Source organism: Passer montanus, unplaced genomic scaffold, assembly GCF_014805655.1.
Source record: "Passer montanus isolate IOZ18808 unplaced genomic scaffold, ASM1480565v1 scaffold45, whole genome shotgun sequence".
Taxonomy (NCBI): domain Eukaryota; kingdom Metazoa; phylum Chordata; class Aves; order Passeriformes; family Passeridae; genus Passer; species Passer montanus.
The window spans coordinates 4,669,136-4,694,836 of NW_024369373.1; the positions used below are offsets into that span (position 1 = coordinate 4,669,136).

The window sequence follows — 25,701 nt, forward strand, 5'->3', positions numbered from 1 at the left end:
GCCTCCTCTCTGCCCCAGCCCGGGGGATGGGGTTCCTTTCGCGGCAGGAGGCCGTGTCCTGCTGCCGGAGGTGGGTCCTGCCACACCCGCGTCAGCTCAGGTGAGGGGGCCGGGCCTGCCCGGGGCTGGGCTGGTGGCACAAGGCCTCGCTGCGGCGGCCGGGCCCGCCGTGAGGGGAGGCGGCGGCGGCGGCAACCCGGAACTGCCGGCGGTGCGGAGCCGCTGCGGGAGCCATGCCGCCGCCCAAGGACGTGGTGAAGATCGCCATCCAGATGGTGGGAGCCATCCCGCAACTCATCGAGCTCCAGCAGGTACTGCCCGGCCCCCCCCGCAGCCCTCCCCGCGCCCCCCGCCCCGCCTCACGGCCGGCCTCCCTCTCGCAGACCAAGCCGCTCGCCTCGGTGCTCAAGGACGTCTGCGATGCGTGAGTACCGCTCCCGCTGCCTGCCAGCCGTGACAGCCCACGGCCGGGCTGCGGTGACCCGCTGGCTGCCGGCACCAGCCGAACGGGGCTGTGACCGGCCGCCCGTGGCCGCAGGTGGAGCCTGCCCAACGCCGAGCGCTACGCCCTGCAGTACGCGGACGGGCGGCAGACCTACATCACCGAGTCGGTGAGACAGCCCCCGGCCCCCGCGCCCGCCGCTGCAGCGCCCACCGGCTCACCGGCTCCTTTTCTCCTTACAGAACCGCAGGGACATTAAGAACGGGAGCATTTTACGGCTGACCACCTCCCCGGTACATCCCTCTGCCCCCCTGTCTCCTCTGCTGTGTGTTGTGGTGCTCCGTGCCCCTGCAGTGGGGTGCTCTGAGCCCTCTGCCTCTGACTGCCTCTGTGACTTGAGCTCATGATGGCTCTTCTCTGTGCCTCGGACCCAGCAGAAATAATACAGACAGGAGACATGTCTCAGCCTTCATTTTCCCTCAGCAGAGCTTGGGGGAGTTTGAAGAGAAACTAAAAACATCTTGAAATACTTTAGAGATGGGGGCCAACTCATCAAGTGTTCTAGGTGTCATGCCAGTTTGACCACCATCCTCAGCTCCACCTGGTCTCTGCTCTGGTGGCTCTGTTTCTTGGTCCAGCTCCTTACTGGGGCTGCTCTAGGCTGAGGCTCCTTCCAAAACTTTCACTTCAGCTCTTAGAGCCACCTTCAAGTTTCTCGCTGTCTTTCAATGAGCCCCTTTGGCTTGATTCTTTCCTTCCTGGTAGGACCAAGAAGCAGAGCAGTTGTATATCGGGATACAGAGCAAGAATGTGGATGTGAAGACTGACTCATTGAAGAAGCTTGCAAGCCTCTCCCAGGATGTTACCTTTGCTCAAGAGTTCATCAGCAGGAATGGCTTGAAGCAAATCTACTCTATTGTAGAAGAAGGGAACGAGTTAGTATCAGGACAGGACTTTACTTGCAGTCCTTGACTTTTCTTCTCCCTTGCTAATGCTGCATGAGCTCCAAGCTGGGTGTTGGAGTGGACTCTCTGTTCCAGACTTGTTGATGCCTGTACTGTGGCTGTGTCCCTGCATGCTGGCAGCCAGGGGAAGGTCCCCACAGATATGCAGTCCTGACTCCTTGTGAATGTGCCCAGACTTGAACCTTCCATCCCTCCTCTGGCTGGGTTATCTTGTAGCCTCATGGGGTTTGCTACCAGGAAACCTCCTGTGATCATCTTGGCCTCCAGTGCTGCTCCTCATTCCTGCCACCCTGAATGATCCCTCTGCCCTGAGGCTTTAGCTTCAAGAGTTCTGCAGGGTTCTTGAGAAAACCCTGGTTGCCAAATACCACTGCCTGTGTGACTCTTTCAGGATGTGATGGTGCAGCTCCCCTGAGCTCCTGTCACACAGAGAATGTGGAACCAGGCAATGCAGCACATGTTTCTTGGAAGTAGAGGGAAGGGTATGGGGTGGGTCAGCTTTCCTGAGGGCTTGTCTGCTGTGATCTTTGTACCATGGTGATTCAGCTTCCAACTACTGAACTACCCCTGCCTTGACTTCCTGGGCAAGTCAACTTCCTGGGATGACTAAGTGAGAGTCTGTTTTCTTACCCAACAGTCTCTTTCCTTTCTCCTGCTCACTGCTCTCTTCTCTAGCTGTTTCTAACATGCCCACCAATGTTGAACTGCAGAGACACCACCATAGGATGGGAGCGGGGTATCTGGTGCCATCCTCACTGTATTTGTTCATCTCTCCCTCCAGTACAGGGGAGATGCTGGCTCACACCCTCAAAGCCTTCACAGAGCTGATGGAGCATGATTTTGTTTCCTGGGAAAATCTTAGTACAGCCTTCATCAAGAAGGTAAAAGTTTTCTACAATGTCCACAGGTTGTGCCTGTGGGATCCCTTGTTATCCTTGTGCTCCAGGCTCAGCCTGCCATTGACAGATGGTTTTGTGTCTCACAGATAGTGAGTTATGTCAACATGAATGCAGTGGATGCATCTATCCAGCAGCTCTCCTTGTCTATCTTGGAGAATATGGTGCCTACCAGTCGCCTCCTCTTTGAGGTGGTCAAAAAAGAAGTGACGTTGGACCGCCTTCTCACCCACCTGCAGGTGTAAGTGGAGAGGCCGGAGCACCATTCGCCCCCATCCTCAGAGCTGGTGACTCCAACGTCCTCCTGCTCTTCCTCCCACAGGACAAATGCCCAGCTGCAGCTGAAGGCGATGGCTCTGCTCATTGCGCTGCTGCTGAGCGCGACCGACGCCGAGCGGCGGGTGAGGGGCACCGTGGCAGGGTGGTGGCACCACAGTGCCCCTGTCAGCGGGGTGCTCTGCTGAGGGCCCTCAGCTGTCAGGACTTTTTGTCTCAAATGACAGAAGTACCACAGCTGGTACTTCAGTCATTGTAATGACCCAGCCCCTGGCACATCTGAGCTCTCAGGGTGGCCCCCCCTTGTGATGGGACCTTGGGCAGCTGGGTCCTCTGCTGTGGGGTTTGTGCTCTTTGGGATGGCAGGGCTGCAAGAAGTGCCCAGAGATGTTTAAAGTCTATGTTCTCACTCTGCCTGCTCCCTTTTTGGGGGGGAGATGGTAGTGTGCTAAGCTGGGGAATGTCTCACAGCCTTTATTTTTCCTAGGACATGATGGACTACCTGCGGGAGAAGAACATCAGGCAGTTTATCCACAAGGTGAGGAGCTGGGGTTGTGCAAGGGTCTGCTCTGCATTTCATTCTCTGTCCTTTCTCCCCAGGCCCTGTCCCCTGAGCCCCAATCTTTGGTGACTGTGCTTGGCTGGGTTGCTTGTGTGCCCCATACCCCCTCCTTGAGAATGCCTATGGGTGCTGCTCTGCTGGCACCCACATGCCCAGGGTTGCACCCTCATCTGCCTGCAGTTCAGTGTACACACATCTTGGCCAACCCCAAGGGGAATTTCCCACTTCCCAACACCCCTTTGAGCAGCAGGACCAGGCTGCTGGGTCCTGTGCTTGGACTGGAAGCAGCAGCATGGGCTAACCTTCTGTCTCATGATCTCCTGTAGAACATTATCCACAGCTCCGAGCCACTGGGGGACGAGATGGCCCATTATCTTTATGTGCTGCAGTCTGTCAGCCTCAACTTGTGTGAGCATCGCATGAAAATGTCCATGGATCCCTACTCACAGGTCTGGGAGTACTCCTTGCAAGTCTGCACCTGGTCTCTTCCACCTGTGGAAGGAGCTCACATTTGGGTGAACCCAACACATTTGGCTTTGCCCTGGGAGAACCTGCTTCTGTGGGGCTCACTGGCATCCCCTCCTCTCTGCTGTCCCTCCAGGAGCAGCGGGATCTCCTCCAGTCCCTGCGCCAAACTGCTTTCGAGTCGGAGAGCGAGGTGCCTGCTGGCACCTTCAGCACCGAGCGCCGGCGATCCCTGTGTGCCAAGGAATTCCGCAAGCTGGGCTTCATGGTGTGTCCCCCCTGCATCCCCTCCTGAGCCCCATGCTGGCTCCATCACATGGCCTCCATCTGATGGCTCCCCTAAGCCAGGTGTCCCTGTTGATGCTGAGGGACCACCATGCAGTACCTCCCTTCTGCTCCCTCGGCACTCCTGAACAGCGAGTGCTGTGGAGCTGCTGGGACTCAAAGGCAAACCCCATGGCTGTGTTGGGAAGACACTGCTGCTTGAAGAACAAAGCAGCAGCTGCTAAATTGCATCCTTTGTGTCCTCCTAGAACAACAGCAACCCAGCAGAGGATCTCCGCCGTGCCCCACCAGGACTCCTTGCCCTGGATAACATGGTGTATTTCTCTAGGAACACCCCTAATGCCTACAGCAGGGTAGGTGCTGTGCTCTCCCAGGGAACTCCCTGGTGGAGAAGTGCTGGTGGATCTCCACCTTCTTTTCCTTTCCTTGTGATCTGTCCTTAGCCACACGCAGGCAAGTGTCCTGCTGTTTCTCTGTTTCAGATGGAGATGAGTCCTTTCTCTGGGTAGGAAAAGCCATTTGAGGCCAGTGCCTCTGAAGGGTCCCCAAAATTAAGGGTTTGCTCACAGCTTGGTTTCCAGGCCTTGAGCAAACAGGGGCAGTTTGGGCAAAACCAGCAGGGCATGAGCCATGCTCCAACCTGCAGTGCCTGGACCAGCTCCCACACTGCCACAAGGGAAGGAGGAGGCTGGGGCTGGATTTTGGGAAGAGTGGGTCACTTGTGTTAGAGATGGCTTCACCTGTTGGGAGGACAGCTTGACTAGGAATGCAGGAGGAGTGTGGAAAGTCTGACACCCACTGTTGGGGCAGCCCTCCAAGTCCATGTAACATGACATTATGGCCTCTTCTGCAGTTTATCCTCGAGAACAGCAGCCGGGAAGACAAACACGAATGTCCCTTTGCTCGAAGCAGCATCCAGCTCACCCTGATCCTCTGCGAGATCCTGCACATTGGAGAGCCATGTACGTGTGCCCAAGCTTGTCCTTCTCCCTGCCCTGCTGCTTGGGGAACAAGCTGTCAAGGCAGGGGACTGCATCCATGTGGCCACCAGGCTGTGGCATGGCTGACAGCATGGGAAGGGGATCTAGGGCTGGGAAATACCCAGGTTTCCCTGGACACTGAAATCCCCTGGAAAAACTGGGGAGTCTGGCTTCACCTGTCCTTCTCACCACAGGCTCGGAGACGGCTCAGGCCTTTTACCCTATGTTCTTCGGGCAGGACCATTTCTTTGAAGAGCTATTCTGCATCTGCATCCAGCTGGTGAACAAGACCTGGAAAGAGATGAGAGCAACCCAGGAGGACTTTGACAAGGTGAGGGGGGATGCTTCTTCCCTGGATGGGAGTACAAATTCAGGGATTTGGGGAGTGTCACCAAACTGGAGTTGACATCCTGGGCCTGGCAGGTGATGCAGGTGGTGCGGGAGCAGATCACCAGGACCCTGTCCCTCAAGCCCACGTCCCTGGAGCTATTCAAGACCAGAGTGAACGCACTGAACTACAGCGAGATCTTGAAGCTGCGGCAGACGGAGCGGCTGCACCAGGAGGAGACGCTGGCTGTGCCTGTGCTGTGAGTGGGCTGTGGGCAGGGATGGGGCTGTGATGGGGGCCTGAGGCAGGGACAGCTATGGGACTGGGAGGTCAGTGTGCCTGTGGAAATGGCTGTGCTCCCCTTCTGCTGGCTCTCATCGCAGGGAGCTGCGGGAGAAGCTGAAGCCGGAGCTCCTGGAGCTGATCCGACAGCAGCGCCTGCTGCACCTCTGTGAGGGAACCCTCTTCCGCAAGATCAGCAGCCGCCGCAGGCAGGGTGGGTGCCAGAGCCCTGCTCCAGGGTAGGGGGGCCTGGCAGGGGGGCAGAGGCTTCTTCCCAGGTCCCCTGCCACTGGGGAGGTCCCAGTTAATCTGCCGGAGTAGAATGCCCAACTCCCTGTTCAGCTGGTGTGGGCTGTCGCATGGGCTGGGAGAAACAGGGAGTGCTGATAAGGGGGCAGCTCCATGTCCCTTGGGAAGGGCATCTCTGCAAGGGGAGGCTGAGACTTTCTCATGGCTCTTCTGCTGCAGACAAGCTGTGGTACTGCCGCCTGTCCCCCAACCACAAGGTGCTGCACTATGGGGATGTGGAGGAGGGGGTGCAGTCTCCCCCCATCGAGAGCCTGACAGAGAAAAGTAGGTGATGGAGAGAAAGAGAGGGTGGGAAGAAGGGAGGGCCCTCTGATAACCTCCAGGCTAAGACTGCCTTAAGGTGGGAATTGCCCCTCTGCTTGGCTGCTGCATGGCTGTCCCGGTGTCTGCTGGTGTTGTGGGACTGCGAGCTATGGGAGTTCAGGCTGGGCAGACTGGTTTTCCAAAGGGTGCTGCAGAGTGGCTTGAGCCCCCCACCCCAAGCTGTGGATGGCAGTGAGTCCCCACATTTGGGTTGTACTGGGCTCTGCACAGGGGGGACCTGAAGGAGGGGGAGAGGGATGGGAAGAGGGAGAAGGAATTCATAGCTCCTCCACTTGCTGCAGTTCCTGTGGCAGACATGAAGATGCTGCTGGTGGGGAAGGAGTGTCCACACACAAAGGAGAAGAGCTCTGGGAAGCAGAACAAGGTCAGCACCTCACACCCTATCTTGTCCAGCTGGGGATGGGTTTTGGGAGTGGGTGGATGGTGGCAGGTTGTGTGGTTTCATGGTCAGAGACCTCTTGGGTCTCCTGGAGTGCAGAGGAGGAGGCTGGGTGCAGCTCCTGCTCTGAACTCCACCAGGGCTGGGAGGAGTCCAGCTGAGAAGCCAGCTAGCCCCTGTGCTGTCCCTGCAGGATGTCCTGGAGCTGGCCTTCTCTATTGTGCACGACGTGGAGGAATACTGCCTCAACTTTGTTGCCCCCACCCGCTATGAGGTGAGCTCCAGGGGCCTGCTGGGGTGGCACATGGTGCCCAAGATGTCTCTGCCAGGGCACAGCACTCAGGGGAGCGAGCTCTGTGTGTCCCTGGGGGTGGAAGGAGAGAAATGGGCTCTCTGGCTGCCCAGGGCTGGTGCCAGAGATGCCCATCCTCTTCTTCCTCAGTTCTGCCTCTGGACAGATGGGCTGAATGTGCTTCTGGGCAAGGAGATGACAAGTGAGAGAACACAGACAGACCTCGATGTCCTGCTGTCCATGGAGCTCAAGCTGCGGCTCCTGGACCTGGAGAACATCAGCATTCCTGACGAACCCCCTCCCATCCCAAAGCCTCCCAGCAACTTAAACTTCTGCTATGACTTTAGCCATGCAGAGCAGTGAGTTCCCCCTGTGCCCTGTCCCCACCCTCTGTGCCCCTCAAAATCAAGCCCCTCCCTCCAGGCTCTGTCCCTCACTCTGGCCCAAAGGGACAGGCCAGGTGCTGGCTGGGGGCTTGGGTGTCCCACCCTTCCCTGCCTGTGTTCTGCCTCCTCCAAGAGCATGGAATGAGCCACCAGGCATTAGCCTCCTGCTCAAGGAGGGTGACCTGGCTGCTCTGCCCCTTGCCATGGAGAGGTGAGATGAAACATAGACAATCAAACCCCTCTGTGGTGGCACTGATTCCCCACACTGCAGCCAGGCTTTGGGCAGAGAGGGCAAGGACATGGATTGGAATAAAGGTACAGGCAGCCCTGGGATAGCTGGAGGGGGAGTAACACTACAAAGGTACGAATCTGCACTGCCTCACTTTGGCCATCAGTGTAGGGGTTCCTTTCTGGACAACAAAGTGGTTAGAAAAAGGATGGAATACACCTTTCCATTACGTTTGTCAAGCAGATGGCATCTCCAGGACATGATGTGCACTGAAAGGTGTATTTGCTGAGCCCTCTGCACTGTCCTGGAATGGGGGTGATTAGGGTACAAGCCCCTTTTCCCCAGCACCATTCAGCTGGGCCTGGTGTGAGGAGGAGACCCTGGTGTGCCCATCGTGCCAATTCCAGTGCCTTCCCCACCTGGGGCAGATTCTTACACACTTCAGCCATGCTGCTGCACTACTGCACCACAAGCTACCTCCTCCCCAGCCCCACAGCCCCACCCCAGTGCCCTGCACCTCCTCGTGCCTGCAGCTTCTCCCACGGGTGCTGTGCTAACAGCCACAGGTCGGAAGGGATCCAACTGTGCCTCTGTGTCCTGTGGATTGGGACAATAAACACTTGTGGAGAACTCGGAGCCGTGTCCTTTCCAAAGGTTTGGGGAAGGGCTCAGGCTGACTGAGGGTCAGAAGGGGTCCCAGTGGGTAAGGCTGGGATGGCAGCCCCGTGGGAGCTGTGCATGAAGGAGCTGGGAGATGGCTGGCAAGATCTTGTTCCTGGCGTTGAGGTGCAGGCTCAAAGACTACAGCAAAGGCCATTTCCAGCCCGGGATGGCTGGGAGCACTGTGGAGGGTCCCAGTGCCATGCTGGGCAATCCTTCCTTTCCTTTGCGTTGTTACTCGCACAGTGAAGTTCTTCCCAGCTCGCTTGTCCAGAAAGGTTGTGGAGTCCTCCTTACTGGAGATACTCAAAAACCACTTCTGGGAAGACCCTACTTGAGCAGGGAGGTTGGACCAACAGACCCTTCCCAGCCCCGCTATTCCGCGATTCCGTGGGAGGACCCTGGGGCAGGGCCGTCCCCTCCCCTCCCCTCCCGCCCGGGGCTCTGTCCCGCCTGCCCCGAGGCTCTGTTCCACCCCGGGCTCTGTCCCGCCCGGCCCGGCTCTGTCCCGGGCTCTGTCCCGCCCTCCCGGGGCTCTGTCCCACCCGGGCTCCGTCCCGCCCGGCCCGGCTCTGTCCCACCCTCCCGGGCTCTGTCCCGCCCGGTCCGGCTCTGCCCCGCCCTCCCGGGGCTCTGTCCCGCCCTCCGGGGCTCTGTCCCGCCCTCCGGGGCTCTGTCCCGCCCGGCCCGGCTCGGTGCCGCCGCTTCCGCCGCGTCACGTCCGCGGGAAGCGGAGCGCGGAGCCGGCGCGGCCATGGCGGTGAGTGCGGGGCCGGGGTTGCGGGGCCCGGGACTCCGGGGAGACGCTGACCGCCTCTCTTGGCTCCGCAGCCCAAGGGGAAGGCGGGCACCAAGGGCAAGAAGCAGATCTTCGAGGAGAACCGGGAGACGCTGCGCTTCTATCTCCGCATCATCCTGGGAGCCTCGGTGAGTGCGGCCGGGAGCGGCCGGCGGGGCGCGGGCGGGCCGGGGCGGGAGCGGGCAGACGAGCAAAGCCGTGCCGTGCTCTCTCCGCAGGCCGTGTACGCCGTAGTGAACCTGGTCATCTTCTACTCCGCCGCCTCCGCCTGGACGTGGGTGAGCTCCGGGCACCGTCCTCTGCCCCGGCGGGGACACCGGGGCCGGGGCTCGTTCGCAGCTCCCGGCCCCGGGGTCGCGGCCATCGCAGCTGACAGCGCTTCCCTGTTGCAGGTCGCCTTCATCTTCAGCTTGGTGGTCTACGGCACCAGCTACCGGTCCATGAACTCCATGGCAAAGCCGTCTTTCACAGACGATGGCAGCCTTGCCGACGGGGGAATTGACCTGAATATGGAGCAGGGGATGGCAGAGTGAGTGTCCACACCCGCACGAGTCCAGGTGAGCAGGAGCTGCTGCCTGAGCGTGCACACAGAGCCAGGAGAGGCTCCCGAGGAGAAGGCTGGGCCTCAGCTCCCTCCTCAGCTTGCCCACTGGCATGGGCATGAGGGGAGCTGGACGTTTGGAGCCATTTTTTCTCAGAGTGTACCTTATCTGTCCTTATTACCTGAACACTTGGCTTGGTGAGCCTCGACATGGGTGTGTCAGCCTGGCACGGTTACTGTCCGTAGGGCTGAGCTGTAGAGGTAAGAGATCACAAAGAGTTCAGCAGGAGTAGCTTACAATCATCTTTCAGTTAACAAACACTGCTGCAGCACACAGTGATAGGTATTTTCTTTTTAAACCAGCACAGCAGGTAATGCTTGACAGAGCAGAAGGGTTTTGCTGCCAGTTACACCATCCTGGCTGCAAACTGGCCATGTCTTGAAATGCTTCACACACTAAAAATTCCTGCCTCTGCCTCAGCCAGTTCCTGTCACCTCTGCAGCCATTTCTGTCCCCCATGCTTGTGCATTCTTCATGTCCCTCTGCAGACAGCACTGAGTGTCTGCCTGTCCAATGTTCTTGGTGCCACTGTAACTGTCTTTTCCTTGTTGAAGGAATGCCAGAGTATTACAGGAAACACAGCAGTAATTCCTGCAAAGCTGCTAAATAAAATAAATTGACAGCAGTGCTGGTACAGCAGAAATACCTTCTAGATTTACATCCAACAGTGAGCCCCAAACTAGTTTCAGAAAACTGCCAGGTAGTTGTGGACACATCTTTGTCTTCCCTGCCCTCAGTCCAGCCTCTGCTGGGGATCTTCAGCATGTGCTCAGTGAGATGCTCCTTGGCTCCTTCCTGCCATGTCTTTGGGCTGCAGTTCCAGGTTTACCTCTGTCCTTCCCTTGCTGCCAGGCTTTTGAAGAAGCACAGTGGGGTCTTGTTTCCAGCTGTGCCCTCTGTGTTGCATCAGGTGTTCTCAGGCTGTCGGGGTCATATATGGATGTGTATAGTTTTATTAACCTAAGTTTTGATTTTTGCCTGGGGATGTTATCAGCAGGCAGTGGGGAAGAGAACCTGCTGTCTCTGCACAGGATGAGCTCTCATCTTGTGTCTGGGTTGCTGGAATTGTACCTTTTCTGCCTGCAGCAGGGGTGACTCAGATGTCTGGTTTAAGAGACTCAGAGTGACAAGGTGGCCAGGAGGAGAGGGGCTGTGACCTATGAGCTGGTCACTTGCTGGTCAGCCAAGTGTTTTGCTCCCATTTTACACTGGTTTGCCTCTCTAGAGTGGAATTGCAAAAGATTTTTAGTACCTTTTTAGTGAAACAATGTGAGATAGTCAAAGAGGGAAAATACAAAACTTTGATGGTGCTGTCAGGGGAAATCACTGACAGGAGGTAGCTGAGGGATCCCAGCAGCAGCTGTGAAAAGGTGACAGGCACAGCCATAGCACTGCTGCAGTCCTGGGTGCAGATGTACTTCCCTTGCTACTGAGGCACAGAGGTTTTTCTGCCTGAGCATTTGGGGTGGGGTTTATCACACATTAAAATGAATTAATGCATATCTGAGTCATGGGCTATGCAAAACACAGGGGAGGCAGAGCTCTAAAAACAAAACCTTCAGAGCTGAAGTTCCCATCCCCACCCTGTACCTCTAAATTACCTCTCTGGGGATCAGGGAACCCCCTAGGCTAGCAGGTATTTCAGAAAGCAGTGGATATTTCCAGCCTCTTAGCTAAGTGTGCTGCAACTGATCAATGTTGCTCCTTTGGAGCTGCTTCTGGAACACTGTGGATTTCATGGCATTTCTCTCGTGCTGTCTGTGGCTGAAATGGATGCTTTGTGTTGCTCTGGGGCTGGGGAAGGCCAGCTTCATGGTCTCTGGGAGAGCTGGGTTTGGTGGGAGCTCTGCCTTCACCCCTCTGTGCCCTCTGGTAATGCCAGAGGTCACTGAACCCTCAGTGTCTTGTGCTAGAGCTGTTGGTGGTGGATTCTGCAGTGTCTTGAGTCAATGTTTATGCCATAGCCTTTGTTTTCCTGTCTCCATTCTTGGATGTGACTCAAGGGTTTTTTACTCCAGCAGATGATGATTTAACCAGAGAGTTGGCCTCTTTTCTAAACCTTCATGGCACTCCCCGAGGCTTGTGTTGAAAAACTAAAACCTGTTTCCCTCTCCTGGGCGTCAGATCCCCCGAGGGTGGTGGTTGAGGTGTGGGCAGCTTATTCCTCTCCTTGGCTGCTCTCAGCTCTGCCTCAGGCTGGCATGGAAGAGCTGGAGTCAGATACAGGAGAGGAGGAGGAGCCTGCTGTTGCTGTAGCTCAGCTTGTCCTGTGCTTGTCCTTTAGTGACCCCAAGTGTCTGTCAGCCTGTGAAATGGCAAGGGGAAGATTCATGGCTCCCTTCAGCACAGCCAGTCGTGAGGAGTTACACTTTATGTCATTTTAGGTGTCAGATCAGCAGTGCTGGCTGCTCTTTCAGCTGTGGGGGCGGGGGGTGGTTTTGTTGCTGATTTCCAACCCCCAGCAATTCCTCAGCTTTCTCAATGTTGTTTTTTCAGAGGGAGATCATCTCTTGAATTCATCAGAGTATTTTGCTGTTGTTGTTTGTTTGTTGCTTTGATCCTTCTGGATAACTGTGTGTGGCAAAGCAGGGCTGCAGGGACAGTCCCTGGGCTGGGCAGGGTCGCTCCCCTGAGGCAGAGCAGACGGTGCTGGCAGAGGAGCTGCCTGTTTGGCAGGGGTTGGAATGAAAGATTAATGCTTTGCTTTGTTCCCTCAGGCACCTCAAGGATGTGATCCTGCTGACAGCTATAGTCCAAGTGCTGAGCTGCTTCTCGCTCTACGTCTGGTACTTCTGGCTCTTGGTAAGCCCCAGCCCCTGCTGTTTTCCATCTTACTCTGCATTGTTGCTTCCTTTCCCTGTCTTCAGGATGGAGGACATTATTTATTCATTTCATTTCAGTGTCATGTTTCAGGCCTGAACTATTTTCTGATAATTTTTTTCATCTCCTTGTCACATCTTGTTTAAAATTTAGGCTGAACAAGGCAAAGAAGTCCTGATCCCTCTGGGTCAACTACGCAAAAACTAGGCTGGCCTTTGTCTTTCCCTCTGGTCTCATGAAAGGGCAACAAGCAACATGAGGCTGTCTTGGTGCACAGAGTCTTTCTGTGTCTGTAACAAACAGTGTTTCATCATGTTTGGCTGTTTGAGCCATTCAGCATGCACCAAGGCTGGGATCTGCTGGACACTGTGCCTTTGGGTAGATAAAATGCTACAGGCTTTCATTCCCCTTAACACACCAAACTCTTTCTGCTCCTAAAACGTATGTCATGTGTCTCCAGCTAAAACTGCTTGTGCAGAAGGAGAAAAAAAAATCTCCATTTAGTTAAAAAATCCCACATTTGCTTTGAGGATATCCCACAAAGGTACAGAAGGCAATTGTGGGAGCATGGAAAGTTACCCCAGTTCAGTCCTTGATCTCATTTCAGTCCTCACCCACAAATTCCTCTCTAGCTGGCCTGGCAGAGGGCAGCCGAGACTCAGCTGTCCCCTGGAGACCATCTGGATTGCTTTTTTCACAAATTCAAAGAAATGTGGATGTGTTTTCCAAAGGAAAAGAGGTGGAATGTCTGGACAGTTGGATCCCTGTGGGTAATTCAGACCTGATGCTGGGATTTCCGTGCATGAAGCCCGAGCTCTGTTCCTCAACCCTGGAATGAAACCAGGCCGTTTATTTTGGGCGCCTGCCCCTGCCTTTGATTTCCGTGCATCCCGAGCTGCCTGTCACCCAGCTGCTTTGCCTCCCTCAGAAGGACCAGCCCTGCTGTCCCAGGGTGCCTGAGCTTGTGCCACGTGTGTTTTGCAGGCGCCGGGGCGCGCTCTCTACCTGCTGTGGGTGAACATCCTGGGGCCCTGGTTCACAGCCGAGTCCTCGCCCGCCGCTCAGGAGCCCAACGAGAAGAAGCAGCGGCGGCAGGAGCGCCGACAGATGAAGCGCTTCTAGCCCTGCCCGGGCACAGATCAACGCCCTCGCCCATCTCCATGCTGTTGTTTCATCAGGGATGCAACCAAAACCAATCCAGAACCACCGCAGTAGCTCTGTTGCCCTTTGTCACTGCTGCCATTCCGACAGAAAGGCCGCAAGAGACTTCCCCTGGCTGGGTCTTAGCACGGGCTGAGGCCTTGCTCCTTGGGCTGGCAAGGGGGTGATGCTGGCATGTGTGTAAATATCTTTTTAAAGCAGCGCTGTATCGCGTTCAGCGTTGGGGAGTGCAATGTTGGAGGAAATAGTACATTAAAGAGCAGAGTCTTAATTGACCGTGCTGGCAGTGGGTCTGTGCAGGGGAGCTGTGAAAAGTGCCAGCGTGTTCTTGGGGAGCTGGACTGGAGGGGAGCAGAATCCCCAGAGATAAGTGCTCTCCTTCCCCTAGCTTGGTTTGTGCTGCCCTGCCTGGTACAGCCTCTGCACCCTGTGAAGAATCTGCAGCTGCCTCGCAGGATCGGGAGTGAGGGGCAGCTGGGGATGCTGTGAACAGGGCTTGCAGCCAAACTTGGAGCTTTTGGGAGCTCTCTGGAGCCACAGATTGGCCTGCGCTACCTTTCCCAGAGCTCAGTGGGTGTAAGAAGGCTGTGGGGTTTATTTGGTTTGGGTTTTGTTTTGTTTTCTCTTAAGAGGGTACTCCCAGGGGTGCCATGACTGCTGCAGAGCTCATGTGTTAGAGACCAGGAGCAGCTCAGGGCAGTTTTTACTTTTGCCTGCTTTGATGTACTGATGTTCCTGTCCAGTGTGTTGTTTGTCACAGTCCATGACCAGCCCCTGACACAGCAGCTCAGACCATGCAGCTTTGCCTGTGCCAGCAAGAGGCACGGTGGGTGTTCACAGTGGTGCCAGCCTGGGTTTTGATGCTATCCACAACCTTTTGCCCACACGTATTTTCCATTACATCACCTTTATTACACGCTTTTTTCCTAACATCAAGCCCAGTCCCCACCCTGAGTCCTCAAAGCCAGGCAGGGTGGCTGTAGTTGGGGTGCAGAGCTGGGCAGAGATTGGTAATGGGGGATGAAAGTCCTTCCTGCTGCTGGGGGAGGACATGAGGGAAGGGGTAGGGAGTGGAAAAGGCATCCATGGGGCAATCTGGGTGCAGTCCAGCCCTTATTCCCTGCCAGGCACAGCCCAGAGCCCCCAGCCCTGTCTCTGGCCCCAAGCAGGTGCCCCCACAGTGCTGGGAGCACTCCTGGTACCCTACAGCAATCCCCCCACTGCAACCCCCCCAGCACAGCCTTCTGCACTCGGGGAGCAGCACATCGCCCCAACTCTGCCCTCGCTCTCCCTGAACCCTCTTCTCTGGCTCCCCAGAGCCACGTGGAGCAGCACAGGCATCCCCAAAACACACAGGGACGATGCAGGGGACACATCAACACAACCACACGGGCCCTTGGCCGCGCTACCCTACACAGCGCTACATGCACAGCGCCCGCCTCGGGCTCTGCCCTCTGCTGCAGCCCCAAGAAATACCCAACAAACAGCACCATGACACCCTCGGGGTGCTGCTTCGGGGGTGCCCCTCAGTCAGGCAGCAGCTGCTCCAGCTCTTCCTCATCCAGGCCGTTGGTGGTGACAATGTGATCCAGCTGCTTCATGTAGCGCTCCAGATCCTGCATGAAGTGTGGGATGCGAGCCTTCTCCAGCACCCCAAACTTCTTCAGCCGATTCACATCTTCATAGGACACCTGGCAGGACATGTGGGTCAGTCCCCTCCATCCCAAACCCTGGCAGGTGCCATGGGGGCATCTGGTGCCCTTGCAGCCCCCCTGGGTCAGTCAAAACATCCCTGCTGCTCATGGGGAGGCAGTAGGAGAGCGGCTGGGGGTGTGGGATTTGCAAGGATTTGTGGTTTGGTAATTTTCGGTCACTGCAAGGACAGGTGACAGCAGGACTGCTGTGGCCAAGAGCCAGAAAGGCTTAACCTGCTGGGTTAAGCCTCTTCCCAAAGGTCTCCCGCAGAGGATTATGGATTGTCCTGTCCTTCCTTGCATCATACCCAGCACAGCCTTTCCCTGGTACACAGAGATCCATGAGCTCAGGGAAAGACAAAGCTGAAGGGCTGCCAGGCAAGGGCTGGTTTTTGGGAAGCCATGAGACTGAGGGAGCCTGTGTGAGCTTTGGGGTGGGATGGGATTGTGGGATCAGCCCCTCCCTGCCCCACCCTCCCCCTGGCTCCTACCTTTCCAAGTGCAGCCAGCAGTGGGAAGTCGATGGTCTGCCGGTGGCGCAGGATGCGGAGAATCCCGTCCAGGTACACCTGGTCCTTACTGAAACAGCCTGGAACAGCAGAAGAGGCCTGGGAGAGGGCTCCTGCCTTCCACCACCCTCCACTTGCCTGAACGTTTGCTGACCACAAGAACCAGAGTGAGGGCACTGCCCACGAGTGTGCCAGGGCTCAGGTCTGCTGTGTCCCAAGGGGTGAGCACTGGGAGGCAGCCGGGTGCAGCCAAAGCCACAAACCCCACCGGGATACTTCCCAAGTAATTCCCAAGTAATTTTTTAAAGGGTAAACCACTGCAAGCATCCAAATCTATCCAAATGTTTCCTGTCCTTTGCCTGCTGCTTCTCCAAGAGCTTGTGCAAGTCACTCCCATGGGACAGGGAGAGTGGTGCTTGGGATAGGGAGGGATATGGGGACTGGGTGCTGTGGCTGTGTTGGGAGGAAAGGGTTAAAAGCAAAACACTGATCTGGAGGATTGTAAATTGCTCAAGTGACCTTGCACCTGGGTGTAACTCTTGATAAGCTTGTGAACAGCAGGCTGGTGACCCTCTGATCTTGTGTTCCTCTGCCCAGGTGTTGGGCGTTGCTCTGGGGATCCCCCAGTTAGCGAGGCAACGCAAATAAATTTACTTTTTGTGTTCTAGCCACGAGTTGGTGCCTGTTCTGGCTGCCTGTGCCAACTCACACTCTACAGGACCGGTGATGCTCAACCTACACAACTGCAGAACATACCACACTCTTTTTCTTAGAAAAACAAAAAAGAAATATATAAAATACGTAAACAGAATTCTCCCAAAACCTCCATGGCCGCCCCCCAGGTGTACCTGGCTGTGAGGTGTCCGTCTGGCCCCGCTTGGCCCGCACACAGTACTCCCACCGGACACCAGCGTCCTGCACGTACTGCTCCAGGTCCTGGAAGAGGGCAGAGAAGGAGAGGCGGCTGGCGCGCTCGATGGTGTAGTAGAGCAGGGCTGCCCGCCACAGGAAGGGCTGCTTGCGGAACAGGACGCTGTGCAGGCTGGCCAAGCCCTCCTCCGTGGGGTTGGCGGGCTTCAGGCTGTACTGCTTGCGGCCCTCGGAGCTGTGCCAGGGCTGCCGGGTGTTGTTGACCCCGCGGATGTAGTGGGTGCCTGGGGAGAGGGGACAGGAGTGAATGGATGCCCGGAGCCCCCCCAGCCGTGCCCACACCCTCAGCCAGCCCCGCTGACCTATCTCGTGGCGCAGCATCCCCTCCAGCCAGTGCTGCCGGGCTCCTGCCAGGTTGATGGCCAGCGTGGGCCGGCTGTCCTCCACCATCATCACTGCCTGGGACAGGAGGTCGTCGGTGAGCTGCACCACCACCTGCAGGAGGAGCAGGAGGCAGGGGCCGTGAGCCGGGGCTTGGCTCTCAGCAGAGGCTGAGGTGGTGGCAGATGGTCAGAAAAACCCAGTGACACCACGGATGGCACTGCTGCACCATCGCTGGGTTGTGCTGCAGCCCCCCAGGGGAATGGCAGACAGCAAGAGCCACTGGGGTGGGGGCATAATGAGAGGAGAGGGATGATCTCATGCAGGGATGAAGTAGCTCCTTTAATCTCTTTACAGCCAACAGAGCTGAGCAGGCACTGTGGGGGGAGCAGGCAGCTCCTGGGCAGCCTCCTGCAGCACCCCTCTGGCCCCAGGCTTGTTCCCACGGGCTCCCCACACTTTTGTGGGATAGACATCCTCTGGAGACCTGCCTGGTCCCCCTTCTGCATCCCCACGGGCAGGAATTTTGGCCATCAGAACAGCCCCACTCTGAACACCCAGCAGCACCAGCTTTGTAAAGGCTCTGCACTCCCCAAGAAACATCTCCTGAGGGATCCAAGGCTCTGGTTCCATTTTCGTGGACTTCTCCACAGATTCTCTCATTTGAGGCTTCAAGACATGAGCAGTGAGGATGGCTCCATGCCAGTCCACCCTCACAGGAGGAACTGTGTGTGCTGGCCACAACTCCCAGCAGGGATGGACATTGGATGTGTAAGACTATTCAGTATCTTTATGAAGAAAAGTGGTATTTTGAGAAACCTGGCTATCACAGGTGCTGGAGCCAAGAGAGATGCTCACCAGAAGTTAACTTGCCAGCCAGCAGCACTTTCTGACCACCTGACTTCAGACCTGCAGCAAGTCAAAGCTGCAGCATCACCAGAGGATGGTCCCTGGAGCTCTTGCATCCAAGGTTTGACAGTGGCAAACCTCAGGATAGCAATCAAAATCCCCTACATACCTATTAACTCTACAAACCACCAGTTATTTCATAACTGACACTTTTCAGGATGAAAAAGTGCCTGTGTTACTACATGACAATTCTTGTTAAAAAAGAGAGGAGACCGAATTGATTTGCTTTAAGTCAGATTTATTATAATTATGAAAGCCAAAAGTTCAGCCTAACAGAGTCCACCACTGGGCAAACAAACAGCATAAAATACTTACAGGGCAACTGCTTACCTGGGTCAAAATATCCCAGTGTGAAAATGAATCCCTCCAATGCTGAGCCTTGTCAGTTCACCTCTGACTCCTTGTGCAGCACCAGCCATCCAGGAGCAATGGAAAGGGACTCTGGGCAGTGCCAGAAACCACAGCTTCTTATGCTGCCCACTGCAGCTCTTCTGCTACAAAAACTCATCCTGCTGAGCAGCACCACTTGCCTTGTTTTGCCTCCATCTTTGCAGACACAACCAGGGCTGCAGCTCCAGCCAAAGAGCAGCAGGACCAGCTCCCCAGGCCTGTGACCTCTCTCATTCTGGGCAGCATCCCCAGTGCATCCTTGTGCTCCATGGTTTTGCTCAGCTTTGGTGAATGCACTGATGGAGAAAGAGCTGATCCCCAGGAACCAAGGGAAGGCTTCTGGTGGTCCCCAAGGCACTGGGGTATGTTCTGTCTCTCCTGGCACTGCTCAGGACCTCTGACACTGAGCAAGCAGCTCAGAGGTGGAGGGAGGCCATTGGTGGGATCCCAAGAGACACCAGCTAGCACTGTTTAGGCTGACAGTACTCCACAACCCCAAGGATTGCCATGCAGCACTTACCAGTGGGGCATCTCTGCTGCAAGCTGTGAGCCCACTGAAATCCACAGGGAAACCTCTGGCAGCATCATGTCTGTCAGAAGAAAAGCAGAGGAGCTTCAGGATCTGCAGCTTGGACCCCAATGAAGCAGCTTTTGAGGGCACAAATTTAATTCCAGCATGAGCACTTACCCAGGAGCGCGCTGCCTGCGGTGCTGGGAAGCAGATCCTGCCTTTGCCAATCGGTGCTGGGGACAAAGGGCAGCTGCAGAGGCTGCCACCAGGACTGCCCGAGGGCAGGGACACACCAGCTGCTCGTGCTCTGGGCTAACTCTACCCCCAGAGGAGCTTCTTCTCTTTTAAGCAAGCCATCACCGTTAGTAGGTGTCAGGGCACAGCAGAACAGACAGGGCACAGGTGGTGAAAGTCAGGAATCAGAGGTACAGGTGCAGGGAGGGAGACACGCCTGAAACCACCCAGTTCCCCCACAGGTGTGAGATTATCAGTGATGCAGAAGTTTCAACAAGTTTTGGTGCTGTACAGGGAGCGAGTTCTGCCAACATGGCTGTATGGAGAGCAGGTGAAACCCTTCTCTCTTCCCTACCCCAGACACATCCAGCAAAATTTCCACTGGACAGAAAGGAACAAACCAATGCTTTCATTGTTTCCAAAGCACATATCAAAAGCCCCAGATAAAACAGCCACACTGATGTGCAAACAGTGACTGAACTCTGCATTGCCTGGAATCACAGAATGTCCTGAGCTGGAAGGGACCCACAGGGTTCACTGAGTCCAGCACCCCATAGCCCTGAGCACAGGGACAATTACACAGGGCTGGAAGGAAGCCAGTTGTACACCAATATGTAAGAAATCAATGGCTTTCTGCCCAGCCAGGGCTCAATTAATGGAGAACAGAGTAGCTGAATTTAATCAATTAATAAACCTGAGAGAGCTCAATTAGGGAGTTGTAAGTGCAGGTCTCTAAGACTGGCAGCTGCTTGGCTGAGTATTGGGACTGGTTCTGGGCACTCAAAGGCAGATGAATTACAGGGAAACATCTGCAGAAATCTGTTCTGTCCCAGGCAAAGGCTTAGGAGGACCAAGGTGCCAAATCCACATCCCAGGAACACCCTCAGGACGCATCACAGCAAACCAAGGGTGTTTGAGGAGGAAATTAAATTCCTTGGGGAGGAGGAACCTCAGGGGAGCACTCATTCCTGCTTTGCCTGCATGGAATGCACTGGGTACCACTGGGCGAGGTGATACCTTGGGGAACTACTCACCAATAACCCTCTTTGGAGACAGAGGTGAAAAATCAGAGGCAAGAAATAGAGTCTGGCCAAGAAGCAGTGGTGAGGAAGCCCCCACACCAGCCAGCACTGCACAGTCCCTGCCCTGCAGCCAGCAGCCCCAGGGAGCCCTGCAAGCCAACCCAACAAAGCCAGGTCCAGAAATCCTTCTCAGACTTTGAACTCAGGATGGTGGCAGTGTTGTGCCCACACCTTGCTGGCAGAAGGGATAGAAAAAGCTCCTGAATGGCAGCTGTGGCATGCTCCATGCTGGATGCTGCAGGGAGTGCAGAGAAACCAGGTTAGGAGATGTCGAACTTCTCCCCTGGCTCCAACCCACGTGGCTACTGCTGTATCTTAACCACGTATTTCCCAGCCTTAAAACCCAAGCCTGGGGTTTCAAAGCACCATAACCTGTATGTGCTGCAGGACAGCAGGAAATCTCTTCCCCTGGCTTTGCTTTTGGACATGTGGGTTAAGGCAGCTGCTGGAGAAGTCTGCCCTCCCACTGCCAACAGCAAGAGATGCTTCCCAACAGTAATTGGTGCCTCATGCACGTAGCAAAAGGCTCCTGGCCATGCAGACAAGCAGCAGCTGCTCCCTCTCTCTCAAGCACAGAAGGGAGATACACGTGGAAAACATCACAGGAAGTTTGTGGGGAACCAGCACCCACGTCTTAAAGCTGGGGTATGTGAAGCTGGGGGTGAAAGGACACCACTGCTCAGCGCAGAAAAGCTTCCTCTTTGTGACCAAAACATTTCTTAATCAGAGTCCTTTTTTATCAGAAAATAAATATTGCTGTTTTACAAGTGATAAAGCAGGGACACGGGTTACCTCTCCCACACAGCCCTCCTTCTGCATGTACTTTCGGATCACGGACCAGATCTGGCACTTGCTCAGCAGCCGCCCGCCCGTGGCCACCTCGAAGCTCTCGTAGGTGCCGTACTTCTCCAGCACAGTACGAATGATCCTGATGGCCTGTGGCACACAGAGAGCACCAACATAAGCACAAACACCTCCTCGCTTACAAACACAGCCTAAAATCCCACGTGCAGCACAGCCAGTGAAGGCAGCCCCTGAGTAACGCCAGTAAAACACCACGTGGTTTCGCACGGCCTAAAAAACCAAGGAGACTGAGCTGGCTGGAGGTGGCCACCAGGACAGACGGACACTTCACACAATCAGCACGACCCACAGCATATTCTTTCTGCCCTTTGTCACCCCTGCAGGCATCTCTTGCAGAAATGGAGCAAAGCAGAAGTGAAACTGCATCGTCGCAGTGTGGTTAAATCCATGATTATTCTCAGTCTTTTCTGCTTTCAGTTCTCCTTGCAAACTCCAGTGCTTGCACAAAGATCTCCAGCTTCTGAGCTCGCTTTTTACTCCCAGAGTTTCTTACTCCAGGGCTGAATTCCAAGCTCAGCAGTGAGGCTGTGCATCACCCTCTGCAGTGATGCTGCTTCAAACAGCATCTCAGCACCACCAGCCTGCTCTACACCCAGCAGCCTTCTAATAAAAGCATCACGTGCTCCATTATTCTCATTAACATTTATGGAGCATCTATAAAATATGAACATTTATTAGTACACTTCCTCTCCAAACAGTGTGCTTCCATTGCAGACATTTTCCAGCAATTACTTTCTCCAGCCATTTGAATATATATCAATATATTAATATTAGACATTATATTCATATTATATTAGTACATATTCCAAAGCAGATGACTTTCAAGCAGTTCTGGAGTTTTTCCAGCAGTTTTATTGCATCTGCAAGCCTGGCTGGGCTGCTGCCAAGCTTCCCAGCCCTGGACCACTTGTTGTCCCTCCCTAGTCCCTAAGGTTACCCAGGATCAGGAGATGGGTGCTCACCACCAGTAGTGGTGCTCAAATCATCCAACACCCCATAAGAGAAGAGGAAATGGCTCAAGTTGTGCCAGGGGAGGTTTAGATCAGATATCAGAAAAAAATTCTTTATGGAAAGGGTTGTCAAGCATTGAAACAGGCTGTCCAGGGCAGCAGTGGAGTCACCATCCCTGGAGATATTTAAAAGATGTAGATGTGGCATTTGGGGACATGGTTTAGTGGTGGGATTGGCAGTGCTTAAGGAACAGCTGGACTTGATCTTAAGGGTCTTATCCTATCTAAACAATTCTGTGATCCTAAGAGGGGCTTTGGGTCTGCATCTGGTGAGTAACCTCCTCTATCCCTGCACAAGGTCCTGATTTTCCTTCCCTGGGCAGTTTTCACAGCTGGTTTTTATTCTCAAGTCATTTACTGAGTCTTTCCAGGAGAAGCTGTGCACAGTTTTTCTGTTCAGTTTTGTTTTCTGGGGTGGGGGTTTTTGGGATTTTTTTTGCTTTGTTTGCTGAACAATCAGACTCATTTTTACAGCACTGCAAGGTACCTTCAGCTGACCACTGCAGAAAAACAACCTTTCATCCTCCCACCTCTGTCAGCCACTTGCTCTCTCTCCTCCCAGGGGACCCAAATCACTGAGCCAAGAGAAACCCAGCACAGCTGGTGCCCAGAAGTCAGACAACCAGAGAGCTCCTTCCCGACCTTCAGAGCACATCCTGGTGAGCAAAATTCCTGAGATTCCAAGTTTAATGTTCTGAGCATCCCCAGATCATGCACCCAACATCTGCAGTGGGATAACAAATCCTCCAGCTCTGTGCAGGTGCCACTCAAATCCACGTGGCAAACCAGGGATGTGATCTCCAGGGTGATGAGCCTCCACAGGGCTGGAGGAATCCTCCTGGCTCATTTAAGTTTTCTATTAAGAAAATAAAATAACAGCACAAGCAGAGCAGCTGGAAGCAGGGAGGTGGTTTTGATTTGTCTGCTCCTGTCCAAGGATGCTGACTTAGCAAAATGTCTTATTTATTTAATCTCCATTATTAACGAAGGTCTTTGAAATAAAAGCAGTTTATAGCTAAGAGTTAGCTGCCAATGAAAAATGCTTCCCAAAATAAAAGAGGCTGGAAGGAGGTTACTGCAGGGTAAGAGCAGAGGAACAGTGCCAGGAATGCTGTCCCACCCCAGCCTCACCAGAAAACCTGGAGAAACATTGGCACAAACACTCAACACTTAGTATCTCATGCAAAAGCTTCCAGGATCCACAGTGGTCACAAACCTTCATTCCATTCATTCAAAGCACTGCCCAGAGAAAAATAACCTCAATTATTCATCTTTTACTCTGCTGCAAGCCAACTGCACCGAAGGAAAAAGCACAGGGTGAAAGAGCTCTGAGCAACTCATTCTACTGCACGACTCAGGGAACAAAATACAGGAGGGAAATGCCAAAAGCTGAGAGGCCTTTGCAGGCGTCAGAGTGTCTCCCCTGCAAGAGCCTTGCTGGCACCAGTTCATCTGGGGCAGAGGTATGGCACACACTGGGAATGACAAACTGCTCACAGAAAGGGCCTGAATCATCTGGGTAATAATCCAGGCAGAGACAGGGGCAGTGATGCGGGGAAAAGTAAACATTCAAAAAACAATAAATAAATCAGGGAGGAAGCTGTTACTTGAACAAGTAACTCCCGACTGAGAGGTGCAAAGAAACACCTCTGGTGTGTGAATGTGGGATAAGAGGGGGTTTTTATCTGCTCACTGGTTCACGTGGCAGGAAGGATGCTCTTCCTAGAGGCAGGATGCTCATCCCAGCTGCAAACTGGTTTTGGGACACAGCCAGGCTCTCAGCTCCAAGCACAGGGTGAAGGGACAGAGCAGCTCTACTCCTGCAGCCACAAAAGGCTTGTTTGTGGGCACAGCACCCTGGAAGCAAACTCCTGACTCTTCTGACCTGTTGAATGACCAGGAGCTGTTTCCTCAGTGCCATCCCCATGGCAGAGAGCAACTCAGAAATGTTTTAGTAGAGTATAAGCCAAGGAAACAGTTAAGCAAAACAATACAGACTCCTTAAGTGGTGTCTTCACCAATTAATGTCATTACTGACCATGTTTGCTTCTGCCTTAAGGATGCTGCTGCACTGGGCAACCTTTAGGCCTTCCCTAAAACAAGCCAGACTTAACCACCAGGTAATTCAGGCTAAGGAGCACTTCCCATGCTGTCACCCATGTGCTCCAGCTCCTCTGCTGTCAGTTCTACAGCAACAAGTGCAAAAGCATACCAGCAAGGTGTCCCTGATGGAGCACAGCTCCCAGCACAAGCAGGAGCCACTCTGATCACAGAAACACAGACTGGATTGGGTGGAAAGGGACATGTGAGATCATTTAGTTCCAGTCCTCCTCCATGGGCTGGGGCACCTTCCACCAGACCAGGCTGCTCAAAGCCCCATCCAACAGCCAGCACAGCATGACCCATGTCACCACAGAGCATGTACCATTCCTGCAGGCAGGTGAGGTTACTAAAAGCTGAGGTTTAAGAAATCACAGGGTGAGTGTAATGAAGGCAGGACACAAAAGGTGCTAAGGGGAGAGAGATGAGGCACCAGCTGGGAAGGAAAGAAGGCAAGGTTTCACACGGTCCAGGGGGAATGGTGTTGACTGAGGTTGGTTCTAAGCTGGACATTAGGAATAAATCCTTCCCTGTGAAGGTGACGAGGCACTGGCACAGGCTGCCCAGAGAAGCCGTGGCTGCTCCATCCCTGGAAACGTTCAAGGCCATGTTGGATTGGACCTGGAGCAACCGATCTGGTGGAAGATGTCACTGTCCACGGCAGGGTGTGTGGGGTCATTCTAAAATGCAGAAAGGGTCTTTCGAACCCCTTCTAACCCAAACCATTCCAGAATTCTACGGACCATGGACCATCTACAGGCCAGCCCCACCAGGATCCCTCCCACACCCTCCCTCCTTCCTCCTCCTCCTCCTCCTCCTCCTCCCAGGCCGAGCATCCCTCCCGGCCCCGCCTCACCTGAGCCACGAAGCGGTCGGAGGCGGCCCCGTACTTGTCCAGCACGGCGGCGGGCACGGGCTCGGCGTACTCGAACTGCGGGTCGTAGGCGAAGCTGGCGCGGAAGAACCGCTCCCGCTCGGCCTCCACGTTCCGCGGCCGCAGCGCCACGAGCAGGCAGGGGCTGCGCCGCCCGCCGCCCTCCTCGCCGCGGCCCCGCGCGATGTGCGGCAGCGAGGCGGCGGCCCTCTGNAGCGAGGGGGGGGGGAGCGCGGGGGGAGCCCCCCGCCCCTCTCCGCCTTGCCCCGCCCCGCCCCGCGGCGGCGGAGCCGCGCCCGGCCCCGAGCGCTGCGCTCCGCGACGCGGGAGAGACACGGGCACGGCGGCACCGCCGGACCGGGAGCGGCCACGGCCACAGCCCCGGCCCCGGCCCCGGCCCCGGCGGTATCGCCAGGCCCGGAGGCACAGCCGGTCCCGCCTGCACTGCTTGTCCCGGCTGCATTGCTGCCTCGGTTGCGTGGCCAACCCCCGCTGTGTCACCGCATGTGTTCTGCCAGCCCGGCCGCATCGCCAGCCTCGAGCTGCATCCCCACCCTGTTTGCATCTCCTGCCTGGGCTGCATCGCCACCCCAAGCTGTGTCACCAGCCCCAGCTGCATCGCCAGTCACAGCTGCATTGCCAAGGCCGGCTCTATTTCCATCCCAGCTGCATTTCCCTTGGTGGTTCTATTTCCATCCCAGCTGCATTTCCATTGCTGGTTCTATTTCCATCCCAGTTGCTCTGCCAGCACCAGTTGCATCGTGCTCCAGTAGCACCACCAACCCCGGTTATGTCACCAACCCCAACCACATTGTCACCCACATCACGTTG

At 55.2% G+C, this 25,701-nt stretch overlaps 3 protein-coding genes across 8 annotated transcripts; 2 read left to right on the forward strand and 1 right to left on the reverse strand.

Moving 5' to 3' along the window:
* Positions 1 to 113: 113 nt before the first annotated feature.
* Positions 114 to 8,479, forward strand: ELMO3 (engulfment and cell motility 3). 6 transcript variants are annotated; one of them, XM_039721273.1, is made up of 20 exons: positions 114 to 311; positions 384 to 424; positions 539 to 611; positions 685 to 735; positions 1,208 to 1,377; positions 2,189 to 2,288; positions 2,393 to 2,544; positions 2,626 to 2,704; positions 3,067 to 3,117; positions 3,468 to 3,590; positions 3,743 to 3,874; positions 4,140 to 4,244; positions 4,745 to 4,853; positions 5,066 to 5,202; positions 5,295 to 5,458; positions 5,583 to 5,695; positions 5,950 to 6,054; positions 6,396 to 6,478; positions 6,687 to 6,767; positions 6,936 to 8,479. In XM_039721273.1, exons 1-20 carry the CDS (start codon positions 234 to 236, stop codon positions 7,146 to 7,148), a joined length of 2,160 nt encoding a protein of 719 aa, XP_039577207.1. In that variant the 5' UTR covers positions 114 to 233; the 3' UTR covers positions 7,149 to 8,479. The 6 variants fall into 6 exon arrangements, with proteins under 6 accessions (XP_039577207.1, XP_039577208.1, XP_039577209.1 ...); XM_039721274.1 differs by lacking the exon at positions 6,936 to 8,479 and having other exon boundaries at positions 6,634 to 6,767; XM_039721275.1 differs by lacking the exon at positions 1,208 to 1,377 and having other exon boundaries at positions 205 to 311; positions 384 to 611; positions 6,936 to 8,478.
* A 275-nt stretch (positions 8,480 to 8,754) lies between these two features.
* Positions 8,755 to 13,718, forward strand: TMEM208 (transmembrane protein 208). Its single transcript, XM_039721264.1, has 6 exons — positions 8,755 to 8,820; positions 8,892 to 8,987; positions 9,078 to 9,137; positions 9,252 to 9,388; positions 12,179 to 12,263; positions 13,266 to 13,718. Exons 1-6 carry the CDS (start codon positions 8,815 to 8,817, stop codon positions 13,401 to 13,403), a joined length of 522 nt encoding a protein of 173 aa, XP_039577198.1. The 5' UTR covers positions 8,755 to 8,814; the 3' UTR covers positions 13,404 to 13,718.
* A 614-nt stretch (positions 13,719 to 14,332) lies between these two features.
* On the reverse strand, positions 14,333 to 25,489 carry LOC120508162 (uncharacterized protein KIAA0895-like). Its single transcript, XM_039721540.1, has 9 exons — positions 25,475 to 25,489; positions 24,853 to 25,080; positions 20,815 to 20,958; positions 18,884 to 19,047; positions 18,716 to 18,785; positions 16,878 to 17,010; positions 16,494 to 16,799; positions 15,628 to 15,725; positions 14,333 to 15,133 (listed from the first exon to the last, which is right to left on the reverse strand). Exons 1-9 carry the CDS (start codon positions 25,487 to 25,489, stop codon positions 14,969 to 14,971), a joined length of 1,323 nt encoding a protein of 440 aa, XP_039577474.1. The 3' UTR covers positions 14,333 to 14,968.
* Between the last annotated feature and the right edge of the window lie 212 nt (positions 25,490 to 25,701).

What these genes read in the sequence shown, in the direction of transcription:
- LOC120508162 (XM_039721540.1), bottom strand. An exon ending in AGGAGGGCTGTGTGGGAGAG is followed by an intron (nt 19,048 to 20,814) that starts GTAACCCGTGTC and finishes CTTGCTTAAAAG; the next exon opens with AGAAGAAGCTCCTCTGGGGG. An exon ending in GACGGACACCTCACAGCCAG is followed by an intron (nt 15,726 to 16,493) that starts GTACACCTGGGG and finishes CTGCTGTTCCAG; the next exon opens with GCTGTTTCAGTAAGGACCAG.
- ELMO3 (XM_039721273.1), top strand. Translation starts at nt 234, where the DNA reads ATGCCGCCGCCCAAGGACGTGGTGAAGATCGCCATCCAGATGGTGGGA. An exon ending in CCCAGGAGGACTTTGACAAG is followed by an intron (nt 5,203 to 5,294) that starts GTGAGGGGGGAT and finishes TGGGCCTGGCAG; the next exon opens with GTGATGCAGGTGGTGCGGGA. An exon ending in TTGCCCCCACCCGCTATGAG is followed by an intron (nt 6,768 to 6,935) that starts GTGAGCTCCAGG and finishes CTTCTTCCTCAG; the next exon opens with TTCTGCCTCTGGACAGATGG.
- TMEM208 (XM_039721264.1), top strand. An exon ending in CCGCCTCCGCCTGGACGTGG is followed by an intron (nt 9,138 to 9,251) that starts GTGAGCTCCGGG and finishes TCCCTGTTGCAG; the next exon opens with GTCGCCTTCATCTTCAGCTT. An exon ending in TCTGGTACTTCTGGCTCTTG is followed by an intron (nt 12,264 to 13,265) that starts GTAAGCCCCAGC and finishes TGTGTTTTGCAG; the next exon opens with GCGCCGGGGCGCGCTCTCTA.